Genomic DNA, 16,800 nt, shown 5'->3' with positions numbered 1-16,800 from the left:
TCCACATGTGTTGTCCTGGCCAATTTCCGCCATCAGCAAAGTCCTTTTCATCGCGTCATCAATCTAACAGAGGGAACAAACGCACAACCCACAACCCACACAGTCGAAGTTCATGGATTTGTGTTGGATGGGAGTGAAGGGAAGGAAAGTTGATTCACATTCAGAAAACACGATGTTCACTGGACATTCGTTGTCGGACTTGCGTGTTTTGCCCCCATGCTAGGAGTTAGGGAGGCTGCCCTTGTCCCTTCTCTCAGATGACATGCTCTCCGTTAAATAGTCTCTTTTTCTAAAGCAAAACCGACTGCTCTAAGCGGAGACATTTCTGGACCTGCCACTTAGCTGTTCTAGGGCGTGTGGAGCAGGGACAAAGGGAGAGCCCTGATGTGTTTCTTAGTGACTCATTTGATGATGACACCATTGTTTGAAGGGTTGAATGTTACATAATCAACACTGTATCCCCTCCCCCTCCTCTCCCCCCCTCTAACAATCTGGGATTTTCCATCATTTTGTCAATCTTCCTGCAGGCATGTTGATTTTTCCACTAGATTTTTTTGGTCACGTCCCAGGGCAACCCAAACTCTCCACTCCCCAGATCTTCAGATCCCCGCTCCCTGGAGGGCCTGGGAGCAGCTGAGTGAAGCTGCTGTGCCTCCAGGGCAGATGGACTCTGAGCTGTGTCCTGACAGCCTGGCTCAAAGCTCAAAGCACAAAGCAGGCAGAGGGAAGGTGCTGGCTGCCCTTCTTTCTTGTAATGCAGTTCCCTTCACTTGGACGTTCAAAAGCAATATGTTGCCTCCTGTTTTTCAAAGGTCGCCCATTGTCATCGTTTCCCTTGTATGTTTCCATGTCATTCGGCCAAGAACACATTGCGTGTGGCCATGGAAGTTTTTGACTCGCCAGGGTTTAGAGATGGCTAGTTGAGGAACCTCTACCATGGCCATGCCCAGAACTCAGCCCTTTGGTAAGCCAGTCTCCTAGGATACCCTGGAGACACAGGCTGAGGAAGAGGACTTTGGAAATTAGTGCAATAAAGTGGGTCACTGAAGGTCACAGGATGGCCAGGAGGAATTCTCGTGACATTTCTTTGCTTATTAACTTTTTTGGGGAAATTGTGTTTGAGGTCGATTCAGGAGGTTGTAGACTCCAGCCATATTATGTGTTCTTGCTGTGAACATGGTCTGCAAGTATAAGAAGGACTGAACATTGAAGAGATAAACATGTACATGGGTACAGAAAAGGGCGACACACTTGTGAATCTGCAGATTTTGACACCTTGTTCTTCCCTCCTACCTGCATACATCAACTTTACAGCTGTTACCTCCTATATGCACTGCAACTTTGTTTGCTTAGGCTATCTGCCTTGCTACCGTCCCAGTCAGAGCCACCATCATCTCTTACCACAGCTAATAACTTTAACAAGCCTACCCACATCCATTTATAGTTACCTCCTGCACAGAGCAGCTAAGGTGTCTTCTTTATATTTTCCATTTTCTAAATGTGGTGAAATAAACATAACAAAATTTGCCATCTTCATCATTTTTAAGTGGACAGTTATGTGGACTGTTGTGCACCCATCACCACCATCCATCTCAGGAGCTCTTTGCATCTTGTAAAACTGAAACTGTCCCCATTACACAGCAGCTCCCTGTTCTCTCCCTCCAGGCCCTGGCATCCACCATTCTACCTTCTCTCTCTATGGATTTGGCTCTTCTAAGTCATTCATATCATTAGTCTTTTGTGACTGGTTTATTTCACTTAATATAACGTGAAGGTTCATCCATGTTGTGTATGTCAGAATTTCCTTCCTTAAAAAGGAATTTCTTAAAAAGGAAGGAAATAGTACTGTATTGTATGAATAGTATTGCATTGTGTGCATATACTACATTTTGCTTATCTATTTATCTGTTGGTGAACACTTGGGTTGCCTCCACATTTTGTATAATGTGAATAATGCTGCAATGAACGCAAGAGTACATATATCCTTTTGAGACCCTGTGTGCAACTCTTGGGTATATAGAAAACTCGTAACAGTGAACATCAGCAACAAGAAAACCTCAAACAGCTCTACGTAGAAATGAGCAAAATGTTTGAAAAGACATTTCTCTAAAGAAGATACAAAAATGGACAGTAAGCACATGGAATAATGATTAAATATTAATAATCATTAATTAACCATTAGGGAAATACAAATCATTAGGGAACATCATTACTCATTAGGAAAATATAAATTAGCATCATTAGGGAAAGACAAATAAAGACTACAGTGTGATAGGGTGGCTACTATTTCCCTCCCTCCTCCCCCACCCCCCAATAAAAACACACCCAGAATGTAGTAAGTGTTGGCAAGCTTTGGAACTCCTGTGCGCTCTTGGTGGGAAATTGAAATCATGTGGCCACTTGGAGGAAAGCAGTATGGCAGTTCCTTGACAAATAAAAAATAGAATCACCATAAGGTGATCTTCTTAATGTGGTCATGTCATTCCCCTGCATCAAATTCTCATTGACTTTGTAGTCTACTTAGGATAAAACTGTAGCATCCTTCATACACTCCTGGCTTACCTTCTTAACGTCATCTCAAGCAACTGGCCTCTGCCACTCTGCTGTAGCTTCAGATCTTTTTGAGGCTAAAATAGGCCAAGTTTTTCCTCCTCCCCCATCATGACCTTCATGGATGCAATCCCGTTATCTAGAATCACCGTTGTCTAATGTTAATGGCCGTTAGGATCACCTGGATTCTGTGTTAGAAATGCAGACTCCCAGATCCACCTCTTACAGGAAGGCTGGAGAATGGCTGGGGATTGGCATTTCCAACAAATTCCAGATGATGCCGATACAGCTGGTCTGGGGGAGCCACACTTTGAGAACCATTGGTCTCTAGAATATTCTTCTCTTTTGAGCTTCTATATATCCTTTAGATCTCAAGTCAAATGTCTCTCTCTTCGCCTAAGGGAGGCCTTCTCTGATTTCTCCAGACCAACAGGAATTCCTGTTAGACATTCACATTTTATCTTCTCCATCTCTGGAGCCCTTCGTAACGTTTTGGACATTTAATTGTGTAAATTGTTTTTTAATGACCATATCTCCTAACAGAATCTGATCTCCAACTTCAGGAGGAGGGGGTTACTTCTGCCTGCTTATTGGATTCCTTGCACATAGCAAGCGCTAAATAATTATTTGTTGAACGGATGAATATTATTTCCTTTTCATAGGTAGCATTAATCCTCCCTGTGAATTATGAAGGATAAATAGGAACTGTGGTGGAATTAGTAGAGCTATACAGAAAGAATAAGCATGCTTTGCTAACCAGGGGTGTGGGACATTCTAGGCAAGAGTCAGTTTTTTTAAGGGGCCTAGTAAACTTTACCTGGCCCTGGGAGGCTGTTCGTAGAGTGATTTTTCAGTTTGCCTTCTCCAGACCACTCATGTCCTATTCTATTTGATGGGTGGTTAATCACCCATTTAGTTATTTTTTTAAATGGAGATATAATGGACATATATCATTATATTAATCTGGGTGTAGAATATAATGATGTACTCTTTGTACAATACTGCAGACTGAGCCTTCTCCTATTTAGTTTTGATTCTTCATGTGATGTTTTCTCTTATAGATATGGAATGTGCAGATGTCCCGCTACTAACCCCAAGCAGCAAAGAAATGATGTCTCAGGCATTGAAAGCCACTTTCAGCGGTTTCTCCAAAGAGCAGCAAAGACTGGGGATCCCAAAAGGTACGTTCTGTCCTTGGGAAAGAGGTTGGGAGCAGGCTTTGAGGGGAGGTTCGTTTTCCCACCTGCAGTGTGAGGCTGGCAGACGTGGCTGCAGCCAGCAGCTCCAGGGCGTGGCGGAGTCTATTGGAAAGTCGCCCACACGTGCTGACATTCTCCATCTCCTGGGTTCCTCGCTGCCACCTTGGTTGTAGGGCGCTGTTCCCAAACATGTTCACACATTAAATGCGGGATCTTCAAAAAAAAAAAAAAAGTCACTCGGCTGGGCCATGTCCCAGATCGATTAAATCACAATTGCTGCAAACACCAGTGTCTTGGAACCTCAAGTGATGCCACATACAGACACTTTGGAAAAATCACGGTTTCAGAGCTATTCCGGGCTGCCTTGGGTGAGCTCCCTGAGCTCCGTTTCTTGGAATGTCCCGATGGCTCTGTTCTTGCCCGTGTGCTGTGGTGCAATGTGTTTATCCTTGGGTGTTCTCCTCTGAAAGGGTGTATTCAGGAATGTGAGGGGACTGGGGTTGTCAGAAAGGAGAACTGACCGGGGAACACTTAAGCCTTCACGCAGCAACATTTCCTGAATAGCTGCGAGCAGGAAGAACACTGTGCTATTGAGTAAGAGCAAGGCTGCCTTGAGAGCGGTCATGACAGGCCTCCAGCCCTGTGGGAGCCAGGCCCCGGACAGAGCCTGGGAGTGGATCTGCACCTTCCCCAGGTGTGCTGCTCTGCCACAGCCTCTGCCCACAGCAGCGCCCAGCATCCTCTTAGGGCCACAGGCGGGATAAAGTGAATCCCCACCGGCCTGCTCCGTTGAAGGGGGGACCTTGAGAGCAGGTATGTGGGCCCTGGAACCTGCCACCATCTGAGTTCTTCAGGTGTCCTGGCTGGGGTGGCCACGTGAAAGCTCAGGCCACGTGGGAAGATCATGCAGAGTCTTGCTGTGGAGGCGGGCAGTGCCAGGACTGTGATATGGACGCACTTTGCAGGGGGTGTAGTTTAATACAGGCACCTAACCATGTTGTTCTTACTAAGTACCATTCCAGTAACTGACTGTTGCTAATTGCTATGGTTAGTTCCAACCATAATTAGCTAAGATAAAAATAATTAAGAATAACAGTCTTAAGTACCCTGTAGGAGGAAAGAGCAGGGAGAGGTGAGTGTAACCACCAGAACAAACTTGACTTCGTTATTATTGCTCTTCAAGAGCTCATCTGCTCCTTGTCCCGGGCTTTACAAAAAGTCTAATGGGAGCCCTGACCGGTTTGGCTCAGTGGTTAGAGCGTCGGCCTGCAGACGGAAGGGTCCCAGGTTCGATTCCGGTCAAGGGCATGTACCTTGGTTGTGGGCACATCCCCAGTGGGGGGTGTGCAGGTGGCAGCTGATCGGCGTTTGTCTCTCATCAATGTTTCTAACTCTCTATCGCTTCCTCTCTGTAAAAAATCAATAAAATATATTTTTAAAAAAAGTCTAATGGGAATTGGGCCGTGAGATGGGACAATTTGGAAAACTTGTCTGCACGGCGGGTAGAAAACATTCTCTCTGTCCGATGATTGTAATCTCCCAGCTGGCGAGCTGAGGAGGTGGGGAGGTTGAATGCGGGGAGGCGGAAGGTGCCCATGACATGCGTTTGCAGGCTCGTGCTTCCCGGATCTTTCAACCAGAGAACATCCTCAGCCAAGCTCGGGCCCTGGGCGTCCTCTCCGAGGCCCGGGCTGGAGCTCGGGGCCTGACGCGCTGGGTCCTCCTGTGCTCTCTCCCCCCAGACCCTCGGCAGTGGACAGAGACCCACGTGCGGGACTGGGTGATGTGGGCTGTCAACGAGTTCAGCCTGAAGGGCGTGGACTTCCAGAAGTTCTGCATGAACGGAGCCGCGCTCTGTGCGCTGGGCAAAGACTGCTTCCTGGAGCTGGCCCCGGACTTCGTTGGGGACATCTTGTGGGAACATCTGGAGATCCTGCAGAAAGGTACCTGTGTGTGTGGGGGAGAGGCAGGAGCCGTGTGGGGCGGCCCCGAGGTATATTTTGTCCCCAGTAATCCCAGTGCACCCTCCCTTTATCCCAGGTCCCACGGTGCCCGGCCCTGCCCCCCAGAAAGCTTAGCGTCTCCAAGCTTGTTCATGCCACAGGCTCCTGCCCACTGGCCGGGATGGAGCGGCAGGAGCTGGCCTACCTTTGCATCTGGAGCAGGAGCCGGGGTCACGTCAGGACACGGTGTTGCAACCTTGTAATGACATGGCCTCCCCGGCTAGTCCCTTCCAACCTTTTTGGACCAAGTGACTCATGTACCACAGCCCTGGCTGGGGATAGAAACAGCAGCAGGCGGCAAACTTGGGTGTTTTTGCGCTTATTTTTCTGAATTTCTTCTTAAAATAAATGGCAGTTACCAGCAGTCAGCGGTGCCCTCCAGCTGACTGTAAGCCTAGAAGCCGGTCGCCCTCTGTGACCCAGGCCCACCCTTTCCCTGTGGTCACCGGCTCCAGCCCTTGGCGCGGACACTGGGGGCAGGGAGCAAAAGCTCGGGGCTAGCACTTTTACTCTGTATAATACCTTCCTTTGTCTGAGGATATTTTCCACTCTGCCGTGCTCCACAGGGGCCCAAATTTGAGTCCTCTGGGCACAGAAGTGTTATCCCTCTTTCCCCTTCTCTTCAGCTTCTGCTGAAAAATAAATAAATACGCACGGGCAAGAACGCGGTGGCTCTTGGCCCGGCTGCCCTGGCCGGGGACTGGGGGCAGCTGCACAGCCTGCCCAAAGCACAGACAGGTGCCCCTGTGGCTGTACACACACCCACTCACACCTGTTGATGTGAGCGGCCTGTGTATAGAGGGAGAGACGCGGCAGGCTCATCACAGGACTGATGTGGCCATTGCTCCTCACCCGTGGGGCATATCAGACCGTGTCACCAGATATCTTCTGCTAACACATTCCTCTACTTCTCACCATGGCGTGGCCAGGGGCCCTGGAGTGTCAACCTGCCTCTGATCACGGTTATAATCAATACCTATATAGCACCTCCTTGCTTTCCTTTAAATATGTTGCCTGAAGGACCTACTGCAGAACAAAAATCTAATGTTAACGGAAGCATTTTCTTTAACGGTGGTCTTTTTTTTGTTTTTTTAAATCTGACCTTTCTCTTGCTTTTTTCATTGAGGGAGTCTGTCACCTTCCCTAGTCACTGAGAAGTATTGACTTAGTGATACACATTCTAAAGCATTTCTGATTTGAATATTTCTGTCCATTTTTATCAATGATTAAACCTTCTCTTCTAGAAAAGAAAAAGAAAAAACGAGAGAAGAAAAAAATCAGTGTGCTTTAAAATACGTTTTTGCGTTTGGATTCCCACCTCAGTCTTGAGCCACCGGAGGGCAGGCACTGGTAGTGTCCCCATCTGCCAAGTGAGGAAAGCTTAGGTCGCTTCCTGGTCAGTCACTTCCTTGAACCTGCGCCTTCGCGATTTAATTTCCCGCCCTGTGCCCTCTGTATAATAATATGGACTCACAGGGGAGCTTCTGGTCCCCAAGAGAGGCTGGACCTAGCTTCTTGCAGAAGAGTAACAAGAGAATTCAGGAGCCTGAGGGAATGAGAGGCTGGACCTAGCTTCTTGCAGAAGCATAATAAGGGAATTCAGAGCCTGAGGAAATAATTGAGTACATCCGAGGGCAAAGCTGGATCCTCCCGCCCCTTTTCTGTTGAGAGAGGCAGTGAGAACCCTCTGTCTTCAGGCCCTTGAAAAGCTGAGCGAGAGGTTTCTACGGAGGCTCGGTGATGAAACTAAAGCAACACAGCGCGGAAAGAACATAGCTGCTCGGGGTGCGGTGGGGTGGAAGGCCAGAGGTGCAGGGGATGTTTCAGTCTGATAAGCTGCTCAAGCAAAGTGTAATCACTTTATCTCAGCTGAGAACTGTTTTTCTGTGCAGGCATCAACTTGTTTTCCCAGCAGCCTCTGCTCCCAACAAGGCTATCAGATACCCGGGGAAAAATCCCAAGCACCCTCTCTGTGCCTGATTCTGGGAAATAGAACCAGACCCTGCCACACGATGGGCAGAGGCCGGGCGGTTTGAGTCCAGGGTAGCCAGGGGGCCTGCAGGCTCCCCTTAGTTCAGCAGAGAGCCTTTCTGGGCTCAGTTACCTCCATCCGCATTCCTGTCTCCTTCCTGGGGAAGTTGGCTCCTGGCAGCAGTTTGGTTAGGTGGCTCTTCTGTGAACACACTGTTTCACCCAGTGGTGACCTTCCTGGCATCCTGCTCCTTAGCTGGGCCTGAACTTGAAGTCTGAGGGCGATAGAAAAAAGCACACAACAAAAAGCAGACCCTCTGTTAGAAGAAATGGAGGCTGTAATATCTACCTGCCTGAAGAATTTTTTAAAAAAATATATTTTTATTGACTTCAGAGAGGAAGGCAGAGGGTGAGTGAGATAGAAACATCAATGATGAGAGAGGATCGTTGATTGGCTGCCTCCTTCACATCCCCATGGTGGGGATCAAGCCCTCAACCTGGGCATGTGCCCTGACTGGGAATCTAACCATGACCTCCTAGTTCATGGGTTGATGCTCAACCACTGAGCCAAGCTGTCCAGGCTAAAGATGGTAATATATTTCTGAAAAGCTTTGGAGCTGATCAGGGTGAGTGGTGGGGACTGATTTCGGTACCTGCACAAGCTGCCCTGTAGCCTTTGATGCAAATGTGATCCACGCATGCGTCAGAATGAGGGCAGAATGCCTCCCTAGCTCATAGGGATCGCCCACTGGTGCTCTTTCCAAGATACGAAGTCCCCTTTCGCAGTCACTGAAATAGTCAACTCAGCCATACTTTTGTGATCTCAGCCTTAGATAAAGCCCCAGCCAGGGTGGGCTCACAGCGAGCTGGGCTAAGGAACATGCAGGTTTTCTAGAAGAGGGGCTGAGATCCTTGTGGTCCTTGTGTCCGAGGTCCTTTCGGGCCAAGCAGCACTCGCATAACCTCTCTGTCTTGCCCTCTCCCCGTTGTGTTGCAGAGGATGTGAAACCCTATCAAGTGAATGGAGTCAACCCCACTTACCCAGAATCCCGTTATACCTCGGACTACTTCATTAGTAAGTTCACCGGCCACTCTTCTCCCCTCCTCTTGCTCACTGGGGAAGGAACCCTGTCCCAACTGAGCTCAAGCTCCTTCATGGTAACTCTATGGCAAACCATGTTCCCTTAAACGCAGACTATTTGGTATTTGTTTTATTTTTCCCCGCAAAGCACAAGGCTTCAGCCTGTTTGCACGTTGTCCTGACCTGCAAACTCCTGCACTTACGACCTCCCGCTGATCTCATCAGCCTGAAAGTCCTGCAGAGAGCTGCGGCCATTCCTGTTGGAGCCTGTGCCCTGTAGGGCCATGGGAGGGAGATCGGGTTACGGGTCTGGTCATGGCCCTTGTTCTCTCCCTTTTACGCGTGGATATGACAGTGTTTCTTCTGAAATCCTCCCTTGAGAGTGGGCCATGCAGCTTCAGATCTGTCCCAGATCTGGCTTTGCATCTCTCACAGAAAATAAAACCTTGTCCCTTCTCATACAGGACACCCAACTGTGCCAGACAGGGGGCGGGCGGAAGAGTTAGTGTGTGTGCAGGGCTCTTCTTACCTGATGGTGTTGCTTCCAAAGGGACTCTACGGCAGCTTTGTTTTTGTTTCATTTTCTCACTTTATTATGATTTTTCTTCTAAGAACAACATAAGTTCTATGGAGTAAGAGCTTACCAGGAGCCAGAAATGTTGGTAGGCGTTTTGCATATATATTCTTGTTTGATTTTTATCACAATGCTCCAAGCAAGATCACCATCATCCCTATTTGAGAGATGAGGAGATGAAGCCAGAAAAGAGAGGTATCTTGCCAAGGGCCCTAGCCATTAAGAAGCGGAGCAAGGTTAACTTGCCCTGAGGCCCTTCTCATTGCAAATATTTTCCTCTTCCTCCCTAAGGCAGTCGGCCTGTTACACATTGTGGGGCTGGTGTCAATGGGGAAGAACTGCTTGTTTTCGGTACAAAGCTCTCCCCTCTTTAATGCCACCCTCGCTCTGTTTCCAGGCTATGGTATCGAGCATGCTCAGTGTGTTCCTCCCTCGGAGTTCTCAGAGCCCAGCTTCATCACAGAGTCCTACCAGACACTCCACCCCATCAGCTCCGAGGAGCTCCTCTCCCTCAAGTATGAGAACGACTACCCCTCGGTCATTCTCCGGGACCCTCTGCAGACAGACACCTTGCAGACGGACTACTTTGCCATCAAACAAGAAGTCGTCACACCGGACAACATGTGCATGGGGAGGACCAGTCGTGGTAGGTCAGATTTCTTCTCCAGAAGCTCTTGGTTGCCAAGAGTTTCCCTAACGTTGAGCGTTTTTCAGGTCTGCTATTTCCCCCTCACTATCGGCCCTGGGGATTCCTGAGTTTCATTCAGCCTTTCTATCTGAGGCTGTGTAGATAGGAAGAACTTTCCACCATGGAACTTTAGCCACTTCCATCAGCATGACAATGACCCTGGGTTCACGGTAGAATTGAAACCCGGCAGGATGACCAATCACGTTTTGTATTTGCGTAAGGCATTTTTCCACGTAATAACTAGTTGGATGTGGTTGCTGTTTAAGTTATTCTTTATCATTTTTTTTAAAAAGAGGATTTTGCTTAAGGAGGACACAATTGAACAAAAATGGTTCAGGGGACCCTCCTGAAAGCTTCGTTGCACATGGCCCTGATGCCCCAGAGCATTCTGGGTCAGACTGCCTGGAATCTGAATGACACCTGCTGCTCAGCCCGGGCTTCTGAGCTGTCTGTGAGTTTGGGAAGGTACAGGATGGTTAACCAGTAGTTTATTTGGGACCGGTCATCAGCAGCGTGGTGACAGTGTGTATTCAGCCTGAGGACCGAGGGAAGAGGTGGCTGGAGGCTTCCTTAAGAAAGTGTCCTTGTTGACATGACTTAGGACATGGATAAAATATTCACGGACAGTGAACTAAATGTTCCAGAATCGAGCTGGTTGACTTTCTAAAGCAACAAAAGTGAAACACGCTCCGATTTTAAGATCGGGACATGAACCCCCGGAGGGGCAGCCACCCTAGTGAAGTGTGCAGGTGGTTTTGTTGCCGAGACAAGTGCAGTCCATCAGAAGGAGGGATTTGTTCCTCCAAGAAGAACTAGCTGAGTTCTAAAAAGTCTTAAAGGATGACTGTTCCCATAGGTAATGGGAAGGAACTGCAAGCAGTAGGAGGAACAGCAGAAAGCCCATCTGAGAGCTCAGAGGCCTTGGCCGGCTGGCCTCCTGGTGACTTCTGCTCAGTGGTCGCCCTGAGACTCTGAGGCACTTGGAGAGGGGTGAAGGCATCTTCGCTTTGAAGAGCCCCCCTTCGGCACCCTGGGCAGCACACCTTGCCATCTTCTTCTAGTGTTCGGGCGTACACTTCCTCCTGGCAGGCCTCCGGGCAGCCAGCGGGCCTGCACAGGGAAAGTCCCCAGCAAGATCAGAACCTGTAATCTCTCTGCTTCGGGCCCCAGGGTGCTTGTGTTTCAGACTGAAGGGGATGGGTGGGATCAGTTTGCCTTCCCCTTTCTGACTGTTTATTTTTGGGTGCATGTCTATTTAAATACATACACAAATGGGCCTGTGGATCCTTCCCCCCGCCTCCCGGGCAGGTCAGAGCCTTCGCACAGCTCACTTTCCTATGGGGCCTTTCTGTACGTCTATGTGTTGAGGCCGAGCCTGTGGGTTTGGGGCTCGGCCATGTTGTAACTTTGGGCAGAGCTGCTGTCACATGCTTTTTGGTTGCATCTGGCTTGGCATTTGTGTAATTGTCTCTGCTTCTCCTTCTCTTGGTTCTTGGTTTCTGTCCCCGCCACCCCTGCAACCCCAAACTAATAACTGTGGAGCAAATAGTGACCCGTACAAAGGGCGTGAGGTATTTCTCTCTGGCCTCATTCTCCTGCCCTCACACCAAGCTTCAGACCACACAGACTTGGGGGCCAGACTGTCCTGCCCACGGCTGCTTTCTGCACATTAGCAGTGCTGCAAACAGGACGTGTTCCGAGGGCTGACTGAATCTGACGTGGTGTGATTGGTCCAGACTGGAAGCATCACTCTTAGCTGGTTATTATGAATAAAGCTATTCATCTGCTGCATTTTAGCAAACCACGTGCTTCTCTGCCCCACCTCCTTAGACTCTGAGAGCTGTGGTTGTGCCAGGCTGTTCAGGGGGCTGCTGGGGGGCCACCCTATCTGCTGTGAATGCCCTGAGTTCTGCTTGGTGGAGTCAGGTCGCTTGGGAAGGACCTCGCTGAGACTCAGGAAAGTTAGCCAGTGGACATCCTTGAGGACATGTGTGTCCTTGCATCAGCCCAGTAGCACAAGCGAGTGTCTAATCTAGTTGGATTCAACCCCATTTTTGGAGAAAATGCCCGTAAACAAAGGTTCCTCGCTCCAGGATTGTGAAACGGAGCTAAAATGAAAGCAGCTCACTGCTGTAAACCGCAGCTCTCAACGGAGTTGCCTCTGGCTCATGTCTGGGAGGATGCCAGAGAGTGGCTACGTCCAGGTTAGTGTCCTGCTCGTTGGGACTCCTGGGAAATGCAGCTGTCTGCTTGTGGAAACCCCGGCCTCCGTGCCTTCCCCAAAGAAACGTGGCTGATAGGGATAGACTCGTTCCAGAGAGACTTTCGTATGGATATGCCCTAAGTATCGGTGACTTGGTGGGGTGTTCTGTATGAAAACATACATTCTCTTTTGTAGGCTTTTGGTGTGTTTGTCTCGCAGAGACACTGAATGACCCTTCAGACGGATAGCTTTTTATGAGATGCCATAAAATGTCCTGTTGTGTTAAAAAGAGGGTATTGCGTTCTGGCTGCGGGCTGTTTTGTGGAGTCTTTTCATGTGGATTTCTGGAAGGGGCCGTTCCTTCCTTTATAAAGAGTTGTGAATGTGACAGTGGACGGGGTAGGCAGGGCCCGTAACTCCATGAAGCTCTTCAGTGTGCCTTCTGGACATGACCCTTCTTTGAATGGATGGTTGGCAGAAGGGCCAAGAAGAAGTAGCTAAATGACTACCTTTGTGTCATAAGCAGTATTGGAGAGGATAAGAGGTTCAGGAAATCTACCACAGTGGAGTATATAAAAATTACATATTTAACTGAATTCCCTTCTTCTGGGATTTTTAAAAAAATTAAAATCCTCAACTTAGTTTTTCCTTAGTGATTTTGGGTTGGGCACCAAAATGAAATATTTGAATTTCCTTTTTTTTTTTTTAAACCAATCTCTACTATTAAAGAAAGGGAGAATAGGCCCAAAACACACTAGTATAGGGTTGTGTTGGCCAACCTTATTCTGGAATTTAAACTTGTAGTAGATCAGCCAGCTCTGAGCAGTTGAGGGTTGACTTATAGGTATTTCTACATACAGATTTGTCACATCCTTTGCCTCGTGACTTGTGCTGACTCGAGGTGACCATTCAGTCACCCAGGATTTAATTTAGGTTGCCTAAAAAGTATCTGGGAGTAGAACATAGAAAATATTCCTGCAAGCCTTTTCAAGCTCTTAGATGCATTTTCCTCCAGTGTTTGTTTGTTAGCCTCCCTTTTCAATGGCATTTTTTGCCAATGGAAATTTCTCTTGGAGCGATTATGCAATGATAGCAGCTGTTTACAACCTGGTTTGGGAAATTAATGAACTTGCATGATCTTGCGGTCAGTTAAGAATGCTTTAAGCAACTGGGAGAGTAAAGGATTTCTGACATTGCTGTGGATCTTAATAACTCTTTCATCAACTCCTTTGTTTTTTATTGCCCACGCTTTCCCCAATGAAGTACACATTTCAAGTACAAAATTGGACTTGGAGAGAATCAGCAGCATGGATTTCTGTTTAGAAGAGTGCTCGTATTTTTTTTCTTTTTTAATTCTCCTGGAAAAAAAGCATCTCATTGCTTCTTTCTCTGTTTGAAAAGACATAGAGGCAGTACTTGTATTTCATTTTAAAATAGTATTTGGAAAAAACTCTAAGAAAATAGCACTTCAGCTCCAAGGTCAAGGAAGGTCAAGCTGCTCTTAGTCGAATGGAATTTTTTTCTTATGACCAAAATATTTTGCCAAATTGGGCCTTTGGAAATTATCTCATTGGCTTGAGTTGGATTAGGGAGTTGAGTCGCACTGCTTCGATTTCTTCACTTATTCATTCAGCCCTAAGGCATCAGCCAGAAACCCCCAAGAACATGTGGCGAGTCTCAGCTTTTAGATTTCTGGCTCTAGGGTTCTTGAGGTCCCAAGCACAGCTGTCTCCTTCTGACAGGCAGGAGCAGCCCGTGGCTAGGAATCTCCATCCTGGGAGCTGGAGAGCAAGACAGCACCGTGTAGGGCAGTGGCTCTCACACGGCAGTCAACCCTGCCCCTCCTCCCAGAGCCACCCCACAGCTCCCATCCCCCTTGGCCTCTCCCTTCTTCCATGCCTCCTGCGGGTCTGATGAGCGATCTGTCCTCACTCAGAGGGTTTTTACAGTTGTCTTTTCCCAATCCCTCCTCCCTGCCCTCTTCCTACCTCCTCCTTCACCTCCAGGTAAACTCGGGGGCCAGGACTCTTTTGAGAGCATAGAGAGCTACGATAGTTGTGACCGCCTCACCCAGTCCTGGAGCAGCCAGTCATCTTTCAACAGCCTGCAGCGCGTTCCCTCCTATGACAGCTTCGACTCGGAGGACTATCCAGCCGCCCTGCCCAACCACAATCCCAAGGGCACCTTCAAGGACTATGTGCGTGACCGTGCTGACCTCAACAAGGACAAGCCTGTCATTCCTGCTGCTGCCCTGGCTGGCTACACAGGTAGGCGCCTGCCCCTACCTCGGAGCCTCGGTGGGCGTGCTGCTGTGGGTGGGCTCAGTGGAGGGCCCTGGGCCCGTCGTGCCAAACACCGAAGACGGCCTTTTCTTTGTGCGGGGAGTGGGGAGAAGACGCTAAGAGGCCTGGTCAGTCTCTCAGGCCCCTCTGTTTATGAATAGCCATTGACTGGTGGAAGCAAAGAGTATCCTTCTATCCGAAGGGATCATGTCCAAGAGTGGTAGGAAAGAACACTTATATTTTGGGTCTTTTTCCATATCTGGGGGAAGGGAACTATGTCAATTTGGCGTCTCTGGCAACTCTGCCTCGTGGCTGAGCATCAGGGCTTTTCTCTAGGCGGCTCTTAGGAGGTCTTTCAGCATACAGAGCCAGCAGTAGCATCTCTGGGAGGCATCCCTGCATGGCCTGCACCCTGGGCTCCGCTGCGGGGGAGCATTCATTAGGGGGGCTGTTCGGATGGCAAGAGTGTCCTTGGTCACCTGAACTCTGGCAGGTCTCGGCTAGGAAACCTTCTTCCTCACTTGGCTTTGTGACTGGTTTTCTCTCAGGAGTGGAAGTTCTGGTGAGCGAAGAAAGACTGTAGAGGAAGGGAGATGTGTGTTGAGAGCTTGGGCTTTGATTGAGAACCTGGTCATAGAACCAAACAACATCTTGTCCAAATGAGCTGCAGCGGGCCTGCTGCCTGGCCCTGGAAACCTTTGCAGGGTGTGTATGGGAACTATCCAAGGAGCCTTGTAGAGTCGAGGCTCAGATCCTTTCTGTACGATGGTCGTGTTTTCTAAAAACGAGAAATTGGGTTGGGAGTGCAGCTTATGTTAGTGGATTACTCATCTGTGGCCTGGGCCTCCAATCTCTTGTCGGTTACTCCACCCTGGCCGGGTGGCCACGTGGGCGACCCTTGGCGTGCACGAGGCTAAGCAACAACATCTGTGTTTCTGCGGAGGTATCTGAAGAGTGAGCCCCATCTTCACTGCGTGTCAGCGAAGCCTCCGTTTTTATTAGAAAAACAGCTGACCTCTGAGAGCAACTCAGCTGCGTAGAGAAATCACTCCTTTTTCAGAGCTCCGGGGTGGGCCCCCTGGTGCTGCTCAGGGCACGCGCGGGTGCCCAGGAGTTCCGTCTGTGTTTTCAGGTAGTGACAAGGTCTCTCTGTGGAGCCAGGGGCCAGAAAGGAACTTAAAGTTCCCCTTCTCTGCTCTTTCTACACTGTCCCCCATGGTCTTTGCTGGAAGCTCACTCATGTGTGGGAGCATGTTACTCTTGAAGGGACCCCCTTTTCCAGCTCCAGAAAGCAGACTCCTGGCGAGTTTGCCCATTTCTGTTAATGAGCCTGGGAGTGGAGAAAAGTAAATTCAGTCTCTTTCAAGATGGACCAACGTTCTGGCCTCTGTAGTTACAAGGGTAGTTGTAGGTATTTTAAGAACTAGACTCCAGTTGGATTCACTGATGGAGGGAGAAGTGCTGCTGCCTTCGGAAGAGGAAGGAAGGCCTCCGTGGCTGAACGATGACTTTATGGGCTCTGGAGGTGGCAGGCATCTCCAACTGGGCACGCCGGCTTCTGTTCTTGGGGTGCAGAGGAACTACGGCCTGTCATTTGCCCAAGCATGAAGGCCAAGTCTTCAACTTCCACCCCAACTTCCGGTGCACAGCCTTAGCTTAGTGTCTCCTGATTAAGGATGTGCCTTTGTTCTCTCTGGCATAATCTCCACTATCACCACCATCCACATCCACAGCCACGATTCTTTTCCCACCACAGTTTCCATCATTCTCTCTTAGCTACAGACATGATTCTGTTCATTTCCATAGGTAGGGCAGCTTGGTGGATAACAAGATTAAATAAACTGACTTTAAGTCCTAAAGTTTGAGTTCTGGCCAAAGAAAACCCTAAGATTTAGGTCAGCCTTCATGGATGAGATTCTGGTAAGGGTCCATGGCCACACAGCAAAGGTCTCGTCAGTGATTCTCAACCCTCCTAATGCCGCAACCCTTTAATACAGTTCCTCATGTTGTGGTGACCCCCAATTTCATTGTTACAAATTGAACATAATTAAAGCATAGTGATTAATCACAAAAGCAATATGTAATTATATATGTGTTTTCTGATGGTCTTAGGCGACCCCTGTGAAAGGGTTGTTTGACCCCCCAAAGGGGTCGTGACCCACAGGTTGAGAACCGCTGGTGTAGATGCTTCCAGACATGGTAAAAGCCCGATTTCTACCTCAAATAGGACCTTCTCAGCAAGTGCTGCC

General features: G+C 48.8%; 1 protein-coding gene across 5 annotated transcripts in view; it reads left to right on the top strand.

Moving 5' to 3' along the window:
* ETS1 (ETS proto-oncogene 1, transcription factor) overlaps nucleotides 1-16,800 on the top strand; it is a 116,831-nt gene that overhangs the window by 80,172 nt on the left and 19,859 nt on the right. For 2 of the 5 annotated variants that reach the window (XM_059676621.1, XM_059676623.1), the window contains 5 exons: nucleotides 3,612-3,731; nucleotides 5,492-5,692; nucleotides 8,721-8,798; nucleotides 9,776-10,024; nucleotides 14,276-14,536. In XM_059676621.1, the coding sequence (XP_059532604.1) occupies nucleotides 3,612-3,731; nucleotides 5,492-5,692; nucleotides 8,721-8,798; nucleotides 9,776-10,024; nucleotides 14,276-14,536 (909 nt within the window). The remainder of the gene's footprint in view (nucleotides 1-3,611; nucleotides 3,732-5,491; nucleotides 5,693-8,720; nucleotides 8,799-9,775; nucleotides 10,025-14,275; nucleotides 14,537-16,800) is intronic. The other 3 variants (XM_059676624.1, XM_059676625.1, XM_059676622.1) reach the window with 2 other exon arrangements.

This window comes from Myotis daubentonii, chromosome 19 (genome assembly GCF_963259705.1).
Source record: "Myotis daubentonii chromosome 19, mMyoDau2.1, whole genome shotgun sequence".
Taxonomy (NCBI): Eukaryota; Metazoa; Chordata; class Mammalia; order Chiroptera; family Vespertilionidae; genus Myotis; species Myotis daubentonii.
The sequence above is the reverse complement of the archived record's forward strand: the minus strand, read 5'-3'. Positions and strand labels throughout refer to the sequence as shown.